Source organism: Leptinotarsa decemlineata, unplaced genomic scaffold (genome assembly GCF_025532065.1).
Source record: "Leptinotarsa decemlineata unplaced genomic scaffold, Ldec_3_MD MMD2_tig00001393_RagTag_RagTag, whole genome shotgun sequence".
NCBI lineage: Eukaryota > Metazoa > Arthropoda > Insecta > Coleoptera > Chrysomelidae > Leptinotarsa > Leptinotarsa decemlineata.
Window position 1 is genome coordinate 5571538 of NW_027412562.1, and position 18221 is coordinate 5589758.

General features: G+C 35.2%; 2 protein-coding genes across 3 annotated transcripts in view; one reads left to right on the plus strand and one right to left on the minus strand.

Annotated features, from left to right (window-relative positions):
• The window catches only part of LOC111514224 (15-hydroxyprostaglandin dehydrogenase [NAD(+)]), a 54891-nt gene extending 44034 nt beyond the window's left edge, over positions 1-10857 (minus strand). Inside the window, exon 1 of one of the 2 annotated variants that reach the window (XM_074175887.1) lies at positions 10677-10857. In XM_074175887.1, coding sequence (XP_074031988.1) covers positions 10677-10775 — 99 coding nt within the window. In that variant the 5' untranslated portion in view covers positions 10776-10857. The remainder of the gene's footprint in view (positions 1-10676) is intronic. The other variant, XM_023170467.2, reaches the window with a different exon arrangement.
• The window catches only part of LOC111515765 (dopaminechrome tautomerase), a 162119-nt gene that overhangs the window by 115443 nt on the left and 28455 nt on the right, over positions 1-18221 (plus strand). The window lies entirely within an intron of this gene.

Here is an 18221-nt window from a genome sequence, read left to right on the forward strand (position 1 = left end):
AACAAGTTCCGGTTTCAATAAAGGGTACCCTGATAGAGGAAATCACACCAGCTCACTATGTTGGTATATTCCCAAAGCCAACAAAAATATCTACTGAATGTTCCACTCCCGGAATGCAGGAATTGCACGGCACCTACCTTATAGAAGTGCCTCCATGATGCGGATTTGAGACACCCGAAGCCAACTACATCAATTCCAAGGGCTTCACATACGAGCAGCCCCTAGCCTTGCCAAAAGTCCGAACAATTTCAATACCACATGAGAAGAAGATGCTACCTATCCAGCTAGAAAAAATCCCCTTAGATGAACTTCACAAAATTCACGAACAAAGCCTATTGCAACCCCTAGGTTTTGAGGATATTCCAGTCGATAGTACACACTTTTGGACTACCCCTGTATTCATAATTGCTACAGCGGTAATTGGAATTTTGGTATTCAAATTCCGTCACACTTTACGATGCCAGAGGATCTCTGAAACACCACCAGGACTCAAGTTTTATTCCACCCTCATAAAACTTCTTCAGGGGATGGAGAAGTTACAATCTGAATCCACGGAGAATCGACAAGGTTCATGATGGGTCAGCGATACTCGACACCGCTGACGAAGATGAACTTGCATTTTTATTCCTATGAGAATTTTCATTTTTATATTCAGTCTGACTTGATACATCCTTATTGTAACACGTGTTTTTGAATAAAATAAACTTTTTAAAAACTTATTTTTTGAAAACCAACTCTTAACTAACATAATAATACAAACAAATCCATATATCTTAGTAAAAGAAGTAAAAAAATAAAAACGAAAACTCTAACTGATCGATATGATTTGAAATCCCTGAAAGAATCTGTAAAAAATTTTAAAAAATTAAAAAAGATTAACCGAAAAATAACAATTTTATTAAACAAAAACTGAAATTACAAAGATATAACATACAAGCAACAACCAAAATAAATAAAAAAATTGAAATATTAATACAAGCTGAAAATTAAAAAAAAAATAAAAAATATTATTAACAAGAAGTGAAAATAAAAAATTAACAGATTCCAAACCAAGTTACGTCACGACGTTTCAATTGTTAGTATCCACAATCGTCTTCGGGTGATAACTGGACTTATTCCTCCGAGATCTGACTATTTATAGGTCACTCGAGTGCTTTCACCTATCCCCTCTCTCCGCTTCATTGGATTCAGCGGGAGATGACCGTTTGGCGGGAGTTGGTCGTTTTCCGCATGATTAGAGGTTTCCATATGTTACGTATCTCTACGCTAGCTTGGCTAAATGCGTTGTTCGACAACATATACGAAGCTTCTTTGAATTTTCTTCTAAACCAGTGTTCCTCTTTGTGGATTACTTCAGCTTGAGCCCACTTGATGTTATGTTGATGACTCCAAACATGCTCTGCTATTCCGGACTCGCTGGTTTCTCCTCGCTGTGTATGTTTCTTGTGCTCAGCAATGCGAACTTTCAATGGCCTCTCAGTTTCACCGATATATGATTCTCCGCACTCGCAGGGTATTCGGCAAATGCAATTATTGGAATTGCTGTCCGCGCAGTCCGCAAACCAACTATGGTCTGTTGATATCGATCATACAGGAGGATAACATCGGTAATGTCGATCAATGTCTATACGCATGCTTCACACGAATCCAGGTCTTCTGGCTGAGACACCTCAGAACAGACAGAATGGAGCCAGTTACCACATGATCTACACCGCCACCACAGTTCGTCTGATGCCCCAGTTTTCACGAATATTGCACATAAGTATTTCTTTTTCATAGGCCCCGCATCATGTTGTTGTTTTTTTTTAGGTTTACATTCGTTCTTTATTTGGTTTCTAGCTATTGTTGTTTTGAATCCTACCAATTTTTGAAATAAATTTTTTTAAGCGTTCTCAACTTTCTTCTTGTCCCTCTTTTCTTCCTTCTCCTTCAAAGATTCCTTCAGCGTTGTGAAAGTTAGTATTTGAGATTTGAATGTTTTTCTCTTAGGGCGTGGTTTTTTTGTTAATTGGGGTATCGGATCAAAGTCTTCAAAAGATGTGCATATTAATTGAACGGTCTTGGCTTCATCATCGGTGGCGTTATCATGGAATACTTCTATCATTGCTGATGAACTATCACGGGAGGCATCCTTCGTTGATGCCTCTTTTTCTTTCATTTAACACGTGGCTCCATGTTACACTCTTCCAGTGGCGGTGTAACCTGACGCATATCGAATTCATCATGTCTGCTTGGTACATACGATGGGTCTGGATCTCTATTTGTTCCGGGCTTCGCATCTAAATGTATTGTTTGCTCGAAAAACTCGTCCAGTTCGCTCGCTTCTACCTGAATATAGAAATTTGGTTCTTCTAGTATTTCAGTGAACTCCTCTTCTCCAAATACGTTTCTATTCAACGGAAAGATACCCGTATTTTTAAATACGCTCAAGCCTTTGGAAATGATACGATTGTATACAAATGATGGAATTTCATATAAAGATTGCATTCTTTGCTACATGCTGTCTTCAATAAACTGAAAAACGTCAAGAGCACAGTATACTTATATACAGTAATCCCACTTCGGGTGATTTTTGGTTTGAATTTTCTAAACGCAGACCCAGGAGTTGCAGTCTCAGGTCTGCGCAAATGCCGAGTTCAAGACAGGCACGCAACCGTTTCATAGTTGTCGAATTTCATGGGTTTCACCCAACCTACTGTGGTATATTATTTTACAAATCGTGAAAAAATGTTAAAGGTGGTCTCTTATTCCATCAAATTCTGATTACAGGACTATTACTGGATGAGGCGTCGGTCCTTAGAAATATTCCACGTATTTTATTCGACATTTGTAAATTTTGTCTAATACTTCTTAAATACCTAGTGTTTATATGTACCCATACTTCAGCAATAGAAAAATTTGTTTGTTTTCTGAATAAAGTGTATTCAAAGCCTGAGGTGATTTCTTATTTAAGGAAGATAAAAATAAACTATCGAAAGCTTGACGAAAATAAGGAGTCTTCTTTGACCTAGTACCAAAAATTCTGACTGCAACCCCACTAAAGCTTTTCCAGATACACTATAGGATATAATTTTTTTTGTTCTACTGTACTTATCAGTCAGGTCAGGAGGAAAAACCTTCTTAAAATGATTTAGGGACTGTAGAACAGTCGCAAACATTCATTTTGGAAATGTCTATACCTTTGTATACGTTGTATGGCATGTGTCTGACAAAACAACTACTTCTCGGGCAACTATCCCAACAGATGTTGAATTGTATCTCGAACATATGAAAGATCCTTTCTTTGAAGGAACAACTCTGCAAGATCTCTCTAGGAGGAATACCAAGTGATAGCATGGTCTGTACTGATGAGGAATACTTCAAAACGGTCCGCAGTTGGTTCCTTGTTCGAATCAGGCGAAGTCGCACTATTTGTCCTAGAGAGCTCTTGCAAAGTTGTTTCTCCAAAGTGAGAATCTTTGCACTTATGTCTGAGGAGACTTGGATTCCGAAACGTTAACAGTCGTAAGGTATTTTTGATAGTCAAATTTACATTATATAAGAAGTTGCTGACTAATTGGACATGTTTCATTTAGAATAACTGTTTTTAATCAACGCAGCAACTTTTCGGGGTTGATTAGATATCTACATTTTGTATAGATTGTAATATCAATTGTACATTTTTCAATATATATCAAGTTATTAGCTGAAGAAGTAGTTGTTTTCTGTCAGAAAACATATATTAAGGTATAGTCAAAATGCATTTAGGCTTGTCAGTAAATTCATTGTCAATTTTTATTTGGGTGAAATCTGAAAACAGCAAAACAATCTATTATTTATCATACGGTGTATATAATTCATAACTTCCGACTCCGAAAACTCTCACGTACATTTATAGTTAGTACATACATACAAAAAATATTTTTGCATGATTGAACACTACACATTTACTTTTTCACTTCTTCAAGTCCTAAATAGTACTACATAATTCAAGTAAGTTATTTATATGCAGTAAGTTATTACTACAAATACTGAATATTAGAATTCAAAAAGAATAGGCTCTTCAGATTCTCAAATCTTGAGTGATGAATTCGATTATGAATATTTTTAATAATTGGCCTTTGAATTCTCAAATCAATAAATGAATATGCTATATTCGACCCCAAAAATCACTACAAAGAAATTTCGCATGGATTCGTACCATGGTTCATGAATAAAAAAACTCGTTCTTCATCTTGTCTTTCTTGTTGAAATGGAAATATATTTTGTCAAATCGGAATATGAACATCTGCCGATCCCATGAATTTTTAAAATCTACTTGAAACATAGTTCATCATTGTCCAAATGATCTGGGTTACTTGAATATTACATACACAAAAGCAAAATTATCATTTGTACAGGTGCCCAACATGGTTTTCATCGACTGAATAGTTGTTATGTTGAGCAGTGTTTAGACGCTTTGGTTGAGATTGTAGTAGGGAGACATGTCATTAGTATCAACAAAAACTGAAACTCCTGGACACCAACATCAAAGGGACCGACGCTAAGTGGGACTACTGTATATAAGTATACTGTGTCCAGGGACTGAAGCCGGTAAGAGGTGAGTGGTGGTAACGAAACAAGAACGATCCCGTTTTCACGATAGAATTTATAGGACTGCATTGAGGAGTTTGTGGCATAGTTGTCTAAAACAACTAACAAAGGCTCTTACTCAGAAGCATTCACACATTTATCGAAATGCTGTAACCATTCCACAGGAATAAGGCTTCAGTGTTCCATCCTGATTTTGAGTAGCGGTAGATTGCATCTATTAAACAGGGTGTAACTGAATAAGTGTAAAACATTTAAGGAGGTGATTCCTCATCGAAAAAAAAAAAAGGATCTTTCATAGAAAGAAACTTCATTGGAGCATCCCTTGTTAAGATACAGCCCATTAAAGGGGGTACATAAAATTTGTATAACAATTTTTTTCACGAGCACTGAAAAAGTTACAATATTGAAATTAACCTGACGTTTTGTACTACCAAAAAAAAAGACACACATGGTTGTAAGGGATGGAAAACGCAACCACTAAAATTTATTTCCAACGTAACTTTTTGTCTTATTATTTGTTTACCATTTAAAAATTTATTTCCGATAGCCTGTTTCATTCTAAACAAAAAATGTCTCCTGGGTTTTTTTCCCAAAATAAACCAGTTCGCAGCAAAAAATTATTTTACGAACAACTACAGAGATACATCGTCATAAATGCGAACTGGATTTATTGTTATTTTGTAGTTAGTACCTGCATTAAACGATTAAAGGGTAATGAACAAAACTAATGTAATAGCAACAAAACACACAACAAGTAGAAATCATAGTAAATGTTCAATATGTCTACCTTCAGACATTACGCATGCATCTAGACGTCGGCGCATTGAGCCACGTATTTGCTCAAATATTCCTGGAGTCTCTCTGAATACCATGCACGCATCGATGATGCGGTTTCTTAAGTCCTCTACATCGCGAACAGGAGAACGAAAAAGCAAATGCTGTAAATGGCCCCAAATAGAGAAATCGAGAGGATTGAGATCCGGGGATCGAGCGGGCCAGTTCTGTGGTCCTCCTCGACCTATCTACCGATTTGCATATGTTTCAGTTAAATGCTACCGTGCTACTTGACTAAAATGGGCGGAAGCCCCTTCATACATAAAAAACATATCCCTTCTGACGCCCAAAGGAACTTCCTCCAGCAGTACTGGATGCACTTCTCTTAAAAATTGAACGTATGCCTCACCATTTAATCGAGGAGGTAGAAAATGAGGCCCAATTAAATCATTCCGAATAACTCCGAGCCACACGTTAAGAGAAAACTGTTCTTGATGGTTAGTTTCGACAATAGCGTGAGGGTCTTCATCAGAAATTAATGATCTTGTCCCGAGAAAAACCACATTCGTCTGTGAATTCTATCGTCTTCAGAAAGTCACAATTTCTTTTAATCATTTCCAGCATCCAATTGCGCGGTAACAGTGCCTGTACTCGTTGCAGATGGTAAGGGTATAAGACTTGTTCCTTTAAAATTCGAAATACCATCATATGATCAACATTTAGCTGGAAAGCAATCTTTCTAGTACTGGTAGCAGGTTGTTCTTCAATCAAATTGAGTACTGCTTCCTCAAGCTGTGGTGTTCCTATTTCTCGATGGCGACCACAATCCTGCGTTCTTTTGTCGAATGAACCATATTCTCGTAATCGTTGATGAAGTCGAGCAAATATTCTATGTGAAGGATGCTGCCGTTGGTAATACATTTCAGCATATCTTCTAGAAGCTTCTAACCCATTCCCCTGCGACAGACCGTAAACGTAATGCATATCAGCCATTTCCTCATTTGTGTATGCCATTTTAATAACAAGTGATTTATTAAAGTAACAAATTAGGAACAGAACAAAAACACATAATTAGTATTAATTCAATTTCGAAAATTCAAAAACTGACAGCGTCATACCAATTCAATTGTCACTATCGCTAATAGCGACCTACTAGATAGATTAGTTTTGTATTTTCGCATTTATGACGATGTATCTCTATAGTTGTTCCTAAAATAATTTTTTGCTGCGAACTGGTTTATTTTTGGCAAAAAACCCAAGAGACATTTTTTGTTTAGAATAAAACGGGCTATCGAAATTAAATATTTTAATGGTAAACACATAATAAGACAAAAAGTTACATTGGAAATAAATTTTAGGGGTTGCGTTTTCCACCACTTACAACCATGGGGTAAACCAAAATAAATTTCTGGCTAAGTGTCTTTTTGGTAGTACAAAACGTCAGGTTAATTTCAATATTGTAACTTTTTTAGTGCTTGTGAAAAAAATTGTTATACAAATTTTATGTACCCCCTTTAAGGGGCTGTATCTTAACAAGGGATGCTCCGATGAAATTTCTTTATATGAAAGATCCTATCTTTTTTTCGATGAGGAATCACCTCTTTAAATGTTTTACACTTATTTTGTTACACCCTGTAGGAATAGTTTCTCTAATAACCAAGATATGGAGTGGAATTATCAAAGCAAGATTCGTTGGATAATTTTTGAATGTAGTTGTGACAGGTTCGGACAGAAGCAAGAATCGATATTGAAATATTGAAATTTTCAAAAATACTAAATACAACCGAATCGAAATATTTATATGGACTTCAAAATTGAAATAAGATTGAAAATGAAAATTAAAATTGTACAAACTACCCTGAAATGAAAATTAAATGATGATGGGTTGAATCCCAACAAACTCAATGAATTGTTACAAGTATCAGGAATAGGTCATTTATTACTTGTTACTGACAATCGAAACATGGAGAAATAGCTTGGTTTGATTTTTCTGTTATTTTTTCATATTTTCCATCCATTTGCATTGTTTCCAACATTTATCTGCATTATTTATATATCTATATATAGATCTCCATCCACATGCGTCAATGAGTTTTGTAGTAGTCTCATAAAATACTTACAATCACCAAAAAATACTAAATCAGATATTCATCTGATAGTTGGCGATATAAACATCAATATATTGGACAACCAAAGCGAAGTAACCCACAATTATTTAAACATCATGAACTCATTTGGATTCCTTTCCTATAATTATAATTACACACGTATACAAGGTGAAACGAAAACGTGCATAGACCATTTTTTTGTGAAGGATAGGGAGGAAACCTTCACATACATACCTTATATATTAGAGGAGCATATAACTGATCACTACCCTATCATTCTACAGCTTACATCACAGAATAAGAAGGTCAATACCAGTTTAACAAGAACAAAAAGTTATCTGGATCATAGTAAACTAATAAAAAATATCCGAAAAGAAAACTGGCACCATATATACACAGCCGAGAATCTAGAACTATCAACAGAACTATTTATTAGAAAAATACAAACTGTAGTCGAAAGAAGCACAAATAAAATTAAGATAAAGGAAGAAACTATTAAACGTAGCCCATGGATAACAAATCACTTGATAAAGTTAACAAATGAGAAAAACTGTTTGTACGGAAAATTTAAAGCTGACCCGACTACGGAAAACAAAACAGGATACAATAAAATGAAAAATGATCTTGAAAAAATAATAGATAACGCCAAAAGAGAGTATTACCAAAAACAGATTTAAAAAAATGGGAATGACTCTAACGCTATGTGGAAAACAATAAATGAAATATCTACAAGAAGTAAAGGAAGAGAAATTGATAAGATAGTAAATAAAACAGGATAGATACTGGAAAACAAAAAAGAAATAGCGAATGAGTTCCTTGACTATTTTACTGACGTTGGTAAATCATTGGCTGATAAAATAGATAAAACGCAACTCCGTAACTTTCCAAAAAAAAGCTTATGTAAGTCATTTTTCCTAGAAGAAACAACTGAAGATGAAGTTCTCAAAACAATATTTGAATTAAAAAATAAAAAATCCCCCGGAATCGACGGTATCAGAGCTGAAACCTTAAAGACGATAGCACATGAAATCGCAAAACCCCTCACTTATATAATCAATACAATGTTCTCAACAGGACAGTGCCCAATAGCATTAAAAACGGCCATTATCAACCCTATATTCAAAAAAGGAGATAAAACTGACGTGTCAAATCATAGGCAAATATCGCTCATTTCAAATTTGGCCAAAATTTTCGAAAAAATATTAAAGAAACGTATTGTTACCTTTATGAATAAAAATAACATATTGTCTGATCGCCAATTCGGATTTAGAGAAGGCAGGACGCTATAAGTCATCTAGTTAATAAAATCAGCCAATACATAGATACAAAAACACCCAGTTTATGTATTTTCGTAGATCTAGCAAAAGCCTTTGACACAGTAAGTCACAGCCAACTACTTGAGGTACTAGAAAGGATAGGATTCAGAGGAAACACGCATAAATTAATGAAAGACTACTTAACATCAAGAACACAGAGTGTAAGGATACATAATCAATACAGTGATTCTAAGACAGTCAATTATGGAGTTCCCCAAGGAACAGTTCTAGGTCCAATCCTTTTCAATATTTACCTCAATGATTTATACACCATGTTAGTTAAAGGCGATATTATCAGTTTCGCTGATGACACTGCGGTGCTTTATGCGGAAGAAACCTGGGCTGAGCTGAAAAGGGTTGCGGAGGAAGACTTTAAACAAATCATACAATGGTTTGATAGTCGCCTGCTAACAATCAACTTTGAAAAAACCATATTTTTACCTTTCTCATCATATGAAAAATTCCTCCCTAAATATAAATCACTCAGAGTTATTTTGAACAATGGCAAAGAGGTCAATGTGTTCCCAGCACAGAATACTAAGTACTTGGGCATAATCATTGATCCACATCTCAAATGGCATGATCATATAAACGCCACAGTAAAAAAACTCATATTTGTGCTCTATAGAATGAGACATTACTGTAATTGTTTGAACCTAGAACAAATGAGGACAATATACTACGCACTTGTACAAAGTCATATCAACTATGGTATCATTGCCTGGGGAGCTGCCTATTCTAACCATATAATACCACTGGAAATGATACAGAAGCGGATACTCAAATTTATCTATAAAAAACCATATGATTACCCGACTGAAATTTTATATCGAGAGACCAAAATAATGGACGTCAGACAGTTATACTTTGTAAAAATCGTTATAAGACAGCATTTGAATAAAAACATGTCGACCAGTAGAACTCACACATATGAAACGCGAAATAAACATTACACACTCACACTAACAAGAACCAAGAAAAACACATTAATGAGAAATTATAACTTTCTAGCACCCAGGTGTTACAATATGATACCCAACGAACTAAAAATAATCATATCAATGCAATCATTCAGAAAACATCTCATCGCCTGGATTAATACGTTGCCACGCTTAAAAATCCATCAATATATTGACCTGAAAAACACTTATTATTTCTAAACACTCATTATTTCTAGATAAAATGTAAACCATGAATTTGAAAATATAATTTTATTATTGAATATTAAATTTAATTTTATTGTAATACTCCATGATCTCAATACTCCTAGGCTTAAGTTAAATATACCCTTTTCCACACACAGGGGAAACCCTCGTGGAATCTTCTTATATTTATTCATTTTTACTTAATTGTTTTACTTGTATATGGAAACTTGCCGTCGAAATAAATATTATTATTATTATTATTATTTCAATTTTAATTCATTCTTCCATTTTTGTTTGCATATAATCAACATTTCACCCATTGTTCAACCCATTTCTGATTCATTTTCATTCAAATGCACGAACTGTTTCTACAATCTTCAATTTCTATCATTTTTTTTTTATTTTTGACATTCTGTTAGTTCAATCATCATATCGGTAATTTCAATAATTCCCGTATATCTGTTAAAATAATCTGTTGAAATATGTCGCCTCTCTGTGAATGACCACCCTCAGAAGTGGAAACATAGTCAAGATAAGCATTACCGAAATCTAACCTTCAAACGTGCGGTTTTAATTTAATTTTTTCCTCAGATTTTGAATCTATTACCGGCTTTTCAAATGTCCGTAACATTACCTGTATATTGAGATTAAAACTGAAATTACACATACTTCAAGACGAGCAAATCGATCATTATAAATATTCTCAATTAATTCAATATTCCTAATATGAATTCGTATTCTTACCTAATTCGTATTCTTACCTTAAGTCCATTTCGTAACAATTCCTTTGCATATAACAAACCTAGACCTGAGGCACCTCCAGTAATGAGGGCGTATTTTCCTTCTACTTGAAAAGCCATGATCGATTATCAAAAAAGGCAGGCACGAACAAACTAACTGAGGCAGAGGAGACGAATCACATGATCTTATAGATCCAGAAGTCGTAACTAGCAAACGAGATAACACTATGTTTGTTTTCTTTCACTATGTAAAACTCGCATCAAACAAGATAATAATTCAATAACTCTTGTTGTTTTGAATATTAACTCACTTTGATAAGAGACATGAATTTTGTAATGATTACTGAACTAAATAGTCCATTCAACGCACTGGCGATTTTAAAAATTAAGGTCGGAGAGGGCACGACATAACTAGGCGCCAAGATTCAGTAAAAAGGTATAGATATTTGAAGTAATACAGTATTTTCCATTAAGAAAAGAAATAATATCACAAAAGTATAACAAAAAATATATTTCAATAAAAGATAAACATTGCGTACTATCAAAAAGCCAGCATACAAAACAAAACATTTTATTACCTCTTGGAAAGTAAACTAACCACTCATACGGTGCGCTATCCAAAAGACGTTTTTTTTTTAATTTGTACCAAGAAGCGGAAAATTTTCCCTAATTGGAAACTGGAAAGTCTTGGAAGAATTAGTTGACGCACTATTTCAAGGATTAAAATAGTATTTTTGAATAAAAATGGGTCGACGGGATAAGAATCTTTATCGACAGAAAAGTGAATACCTACAAAATTGAAATATCAATTATAAAATGATCCATGTGAAAATAAAATGTTTCACCCACCTTCATTCTCAGCAGATCTTATCAGAATCGTCTTGTTCTTGAGTACTATCACTATCCAAATTCGAATTATAATCTACTTTCTTAAATGTTAAATCAGTAGAACCTTATGACGAAGAACACTTTTTCAATTCATTTGGTGATTTAATAATGGCTTACGTGCATTCAATAAATTACCGAATGAATTGAAAAACTGTTCTTCGTTATTGACTTTCAAAAAGCAGCTCAAAAAATTACTTGTTACAAGATGTTTTTATTCAACAGATGAATTATTTTCAGAAGATATCTCATGTGAATACTGTCATTAGTGTTTCTGTTATATTTTACATTTTTATAGGTATTATCATTTTTATATGTGTTTATATATTTTTAACGGCGAGTCTTCGTATTCCAAAGCTCTGAATGTGATATTGTAAAATCTACCTTGTATGTTTTTTTTTCTAGGCTTGAGTATTCCAATTCAATGTTTTGTCTCTTGTTAAATGAATTATTATAATTATCATTATTAGAAATCAGATTTTGTTCTTACTCTATAAGTTGATGTAGATGGAACATCAAGAAATGTTGACTTCGTACTGACCATACTCTCCGTAGTGTCAGGATTATTTGGAACCGATTCCTCTACACACAACTTTCAGTTTAAATTAATTGTTCTTTTGTTCCTCTGTGAATGTATAAGTTTCCATAATGAATAATATCTCGGATCTTCAATTGAAAATCAACAACTTTCGAATTGCAAGTTCTACAAAAATTTTATTTTGTTTGAGAATGTGATGTAGCAGCATATTTTAACTCGCAATTTTATCTTTTTTTCCATAATCAATAAAATCAACAAACTGTTTGAGCTTGTCGCCCACTTGTCCGGCACAGCACAGCAAGGTCCCGTCAAAATACGGATAGGATTGGAACAATGAAAATGAATGGACAACCGCCCACTAGCCCGGCACGGCACAGCCAAGAGCGTCCGCCGCCGGAAAGGATTCCAGCTCTCCGATCCTGTCCGGCAAATAACGTTAGATGCTGTGACGGACTGGCCAAGTGGGCGCGTCGCCGGCCAGTGCTTGCCAGCATCAACCTGTCCAAACGTGCCTGGGAAGTTTAGGTCTCTCTGTTTTGCTATTCTCACAGATTTACCATCTTTTGATTAATTGGATGTACCCACAACATTCTTTTTTGTGACTATTTTCTTCTACATACAATAATGCGGCTACTGTAATGACAACTTCTTCGTCAGAACTGCTAGTGATGTACATGTTTCTGTCACCGCTTGATGTCAACTGAAATTTTCTTGAAATCGAACAAACATCATCTTCAGTATGCTGGTTGTAGCTGTACAAGTGGGCGATGCTACTACCCGTCGTCATCAGGCGACGGACAGCGCCGTGCTGTCAAAATAGGGATAGGATCGGAACAATAAAAATGAATGGAGAACCGTCCACTAGCCCGGCACGGCACAGCCAAGAGAGTCTGCCGCCGGAAAAGATTCCAGCTCTCCGATCCAGTCCATCGGACTGGATCGGAGATGAATAACGATACGTGCTGTGACGGACTGGCCAAATGAGCGCCTCGCCGGCCAGTGCTTACCAGCATTAACTTGTCCAAATGTGTATGGGAAGTTTATGTCTTTCTGTTTTGCTCTTACATCAGTTGACAGCACAGTGTCAGACGGTACCTATGAAAATAGACGAGGAAAAATTGGGTTGCTTGTTAAGGCAAGCTCTAGAATATCCAGAAGTTCTGAAAATTTGCCTGGAGTCATTTGGTAATACTGGAAATATTACTCCTCGTCTTCTTTCAGGTCGTTGAAAAGATGATGAAACTCTCACAGATTCGCCCTCTTTTGAATAATGAGATGGACCCATATCCCTCTTTTTTGTTCGTCAGAACTGCTAATGATAGGCATGTTTCCGTCACCGCTCGATGTCAGTTGAAATTCCCTCAAAATCGAACGAACTGCAGCTTCAGTATGCTGGTTGTAGCTGGACAAGTCCGTCGCCATCAGGCGACGGATAGCGCCGTGTTGTGCTATACCGGACAAGTGGGCGACAAGCTTTAGACAGCGAGCGATATGGAATTCACAATTGATCGAGGTCGAGGTATTGAAAGCGAATGTTGTCACGTGTATTGGTTTTCCGTGTTATGTACCTAACAATATATTTGTGAAATATTTAAAATCGAAAGAAACACAACTGATTCAACGAAGTTTTTATATATTAACTGTTTGTTTGACAAAAATTTCTATTTTGCCCCCTTAAAAGTAGTCTTTCTCAGTCTCCTTTGTCGGCGTTTTTTCCAAGCAGGTGCATTATCGTGATGCAAAAGCACAATACAGGACGTTTTCTTCGTATTACTTCTCGCAAGCGGCGCAACACTTCGAGATAATACTGTTTATTGTGGCAAGAACTCCTTAGGCTGGGCGCTGACTTGCAATATGCGATTGCGCAACTGAATGGTTGCGATTGCATCAAACCCCGCACACATACGCAACTGAACTGATTGGGAATCGAGACCGCGCATACATGCAATTGATTCGTTTAATTTCAAACTGAACTTCGTTGAGGTGGTAGTGGTATGTGCGCTTGAATTAATAATAAGAAGAAAGAAAAAATGAAAGAAGAGGTTCTGGCTGCATCCAATGACTGTCCAACGATCAACCGAACGGCAATTTAAAAAATCAATGACGACTTGGGAGTTCATTCGGAAAATTTTTTCAAATACTACCAAATGAGTGTGACCAGTTTTGACAAACTTTTAGAGCTGATACGACCTCACATCACTTATAAAAATAACCACTTTCGGAAAGCCATTACTCCAGCTGAACGACTTACAGTGACTATAATAATTTATGTGATAGAATTGGCCGATACTTGATGAAAATCCATTACTAACGTATTCAAAAAAACTTTATTGTGTTTCGTCATACAATGGCTTCTTTAGGCGTGTCTTTTTATTTATTTTTTTATTTATTTATTTATTTATTCTAAATTCGGGACACATATAGGTAAAAGAACCCAAACAAGTATCCACTAAAATACAGATTGTGCTAACTAAACTGGCGTTCAACAGGTAAATGATCTAAATGCTTAATCTAAAACATAAATGATTAAAAATTGAATATTTTCCTTATGTTACTTTTATACATTTGTAAGGACATGGAGAAAACGTCCAAATTGGAACAGTATCTGTTGAATGAGTCTGTAATTCTATTTATTGGAGAGTTTTTCCCCACATTGGTGTTATATGTGGAAGTAGCTAATAAATATTTATTCCTTGTGTTTCTCTGGCGTACATGAAAGGACATCATTGCTATCAACTCAGGTGAGTCAATAAGATTCGTTAAAATTTTATAGCCAAACACTAGATCCGAAGTGATTCTCCGTTGCTCTAGAGGCTGAATGTTTGAAGGTGATTGACAATGTTTCGTGATGAATTTCACTAGTTCGGACTTCCATTGTCTATTATATAAAATGATTTGAAATCCCTGAAACAAGTAAAAAAGAATAATTAAAAAAGAATAGTTGAAAATAACAATTATATTAAGCAACAATAAACCTGAAATGAAATGATAGTAAAATAACCTACAAGTAAAAATATAATAATTGAATAAATTGACCGCCAAATCGGTCATCTCTCACGGAATCAGTGAAGCGGAAAATGGAAAGTAGAGAAAGTGAAAGTATTTCAACGACCTATAAAATAGTCATCTCTCGGAGGAATCAGTCCAGTCATCACCCGAAGACGATTGTAGATACCAACAATCGAAACGTCGTGAACTAACGTGACTTGGAATCTCTACACTTTTTTATTTTTATTATTTTCTTTTTGCATTCCTTTAATTTTTTATTTATTCAATTATTATATTTTTACTTGTAGGTTATTTTACTATCATTTCATTTCAGGTTTATTGTTGCTTAATATAATTGTTATTTTCAACTATTCTTTTTTAATTATTCTTTTTTACTTGTTTCAGGGATTTCAAATCATTTTATATAATAGACAATGGAAGTCCGAACTAGAGGCTGAATGTTATAATAGTTACGGATTTGATTAATACCGTGAGTTACATAGACATTAGTGAGTCGGTAATGAAGATGTCTAACAAACCTATTTTGCAGTCGTTCTAAACGCAATTTGAATGTATTATAGCAAGGATTCCATATAATGCTAGCGAAATTCAACTTGCTATAAACAAATGCATAATAGATAGTTTTAATAGCGGCTTTACTAACTAATTCCACATATTCATTGCTAAATATACCTTATTCTACAATTTGTATTAGCTACATTTCAAGTACCTGATTTTTTTGAGAGGAATATCAGTTTGATCTTCCTCTTAAAGATGATCATTTGGTGACCCAAACACGTGTGGAGGTGTTAAAATAACGGTTTGGTGTTAGAAAAAAAAACTCCAGTAATATTCATTACTACAATGACTTGTAGAATAATGTCATTGAGTGTAACAAATTTAGAAACATCAAAGTCAGAGCCTATTATGATAGGAATTATTTTTTACAATATCTTCATTTTTTTGAAAAAGAATGATTACTTATGATACATCATTGAAAAGGTAACATTTGGTTCTATTCAAAACAGAAAGAATCCAATGTATCGCCAATAAGAAAAAATAAAGTTGATGACGGTGGCCCGAAGAGGAAACGTTGGATAGCGAATCTGAAAACGCCAATATGTAGCAGGGAAAAAGTGGCAAAGTGGAAGTGCAATTCGATCTCGGATCTTTCTAAGAATAACGCCAGAAAAAATAAAAACATTTTTCCGAAATTTCTGTTTTTCAGGATATCTCCGGATATACTCAGAATTTAAAAAAACTTTACCAACGGCATATTGTTAGTCATGTAAATGCCCAACTTTGCCCCAATTTAACCATCTTCGTATCTCTGATAGGTTCCGAGATCCCAATGGTGAGGATCGAATTTGAAACACCCTGTAGATTATACGTCACACCCAAGTTCAAGGGTAACCTTTTTTGGGTTCTGTATTTATTTAGCAAAAGAGAAATTTTTCAAACAGTCATTTCGACAGAACCGAATTTCAAAAATTCGAAATTTATGCAAAACAATTCCAAGTTGAAGGGGTTATATTTTTAGGAGATAATAATTTTTGGGAAAGAAAGTTTTTGGCTTTCTACTACTCCATCTTGATACAAAAAACAAGGACGAGGAAATCTTCCAAGAAAAGGAAGGAAGTAATCAATTTCAAAATAAGTAACTCTATACATGGACATAAGCAGATCAAGCTTATTCCGTGACATTAAAAATCGTAATTTATGAATGAACTGTGTGTATTTTCTATAATGTTATCCAATTTGGTACTGAAGAGCTTTGGGGCAAGTGTCTTAAGGCGAAACATCGGTGTATACCAGTGAGGGTGACAGTGTTCCATGTGAGTACAATTTATTACCATTCATTTAAAGTAGGACTCATGTGAATGATATCTGATTTTTATTCCACAACGAATGTTTGAAATACAAACTGAGTGGAGAAAAGTATCTTCTGTATAATTCAGTGTTCATATAGAAGTATTTGTTTCGAAAGAATTATTTTCTTTCGTGTAATTCAATGTTTATATGAAAGTAGCTGTTTCAGGAGGACTTTCTTTCAGTTTGTGTCTGAAAGTTACTTCTTTGCATGATCTACACATCCATGTATAGAGTTACTTATTTTGAAATTGATTACTTCCTTCCTTTCCTTGGAAGATTTCCTCGTCCTTGTTTTTTGTATCAAGATGGAGTAGTAGAAAGCCAAAAACTTTCTTTCCCAAAAATTCCAAGTTGTGCTCATAAAAAGATGAAGATGTTTTTATATTAGAGGTTCCTTATTTTATATACAATAATATCTGAAGAAACTGAGGAACATTCATGGACATTTTCGGTATTTGATAGAGATGTTGAAAATACAAAATCACTCATCAAAATAAATTTCAACGAAAATTATCTACAGCCCTCAGATTTACCCTCTTCTACATTCAATAATCCTGCCATTATAATGACGACTTCTTCGTCAGAACTGCTAATGATAGGCATGTTTCCATCACCGCTCGATGTCAGTTGAAATTCCCTTAAATAGAACAAACTGCAGCTTCAGTATTCTGGTTGTAGCTGGACAAGTCCGTCGCCATCAGGCGACGGATAGCGCCGTGTTGTGTTATGCCGGACGAGTGGACGATGACAAGCTTTAGACAGCGACCGATATGGGATTCACAATTGATCGAGGTCGAGGTATTGAAAGCGAATGTTGTCACGTTTATTGGTGTTCCGTGTTATGTATCTAACAATATATTTGTGAAATATTTAAAATCGAAAGGGCACCAAGAACAACATTTTGGAAAGGGCGGAGGGCATATTGCTCCCCCTTGCTCCCCTCGGTGCGCACAACTGATTCAACGAAGTTTTTATATATCAATTGTCGTAGACATCTTTTGACAAAAATTTTCATTATTCCCAAATTTATTGATACATCAATTTTTATTTTACCCCCTCAAAAGTAGTCTTCCTCAGTCTCCTTTGTCGGCGTTATTTCCAAGCAGGTGCATTATCGTGATGCAAAAGCACAATACGGGACGTTTTCTTCGTATCACTTCTCGCAAGCGGCGCAACACTTCGAGATAATGGGTACTCTTTATTGTGGCAAGAACTCCTTAGGCTGGGCGCTGACTTGCAATATGCGATTGCGCAACTGAATGGTTGCGATTGCATCAAACCCC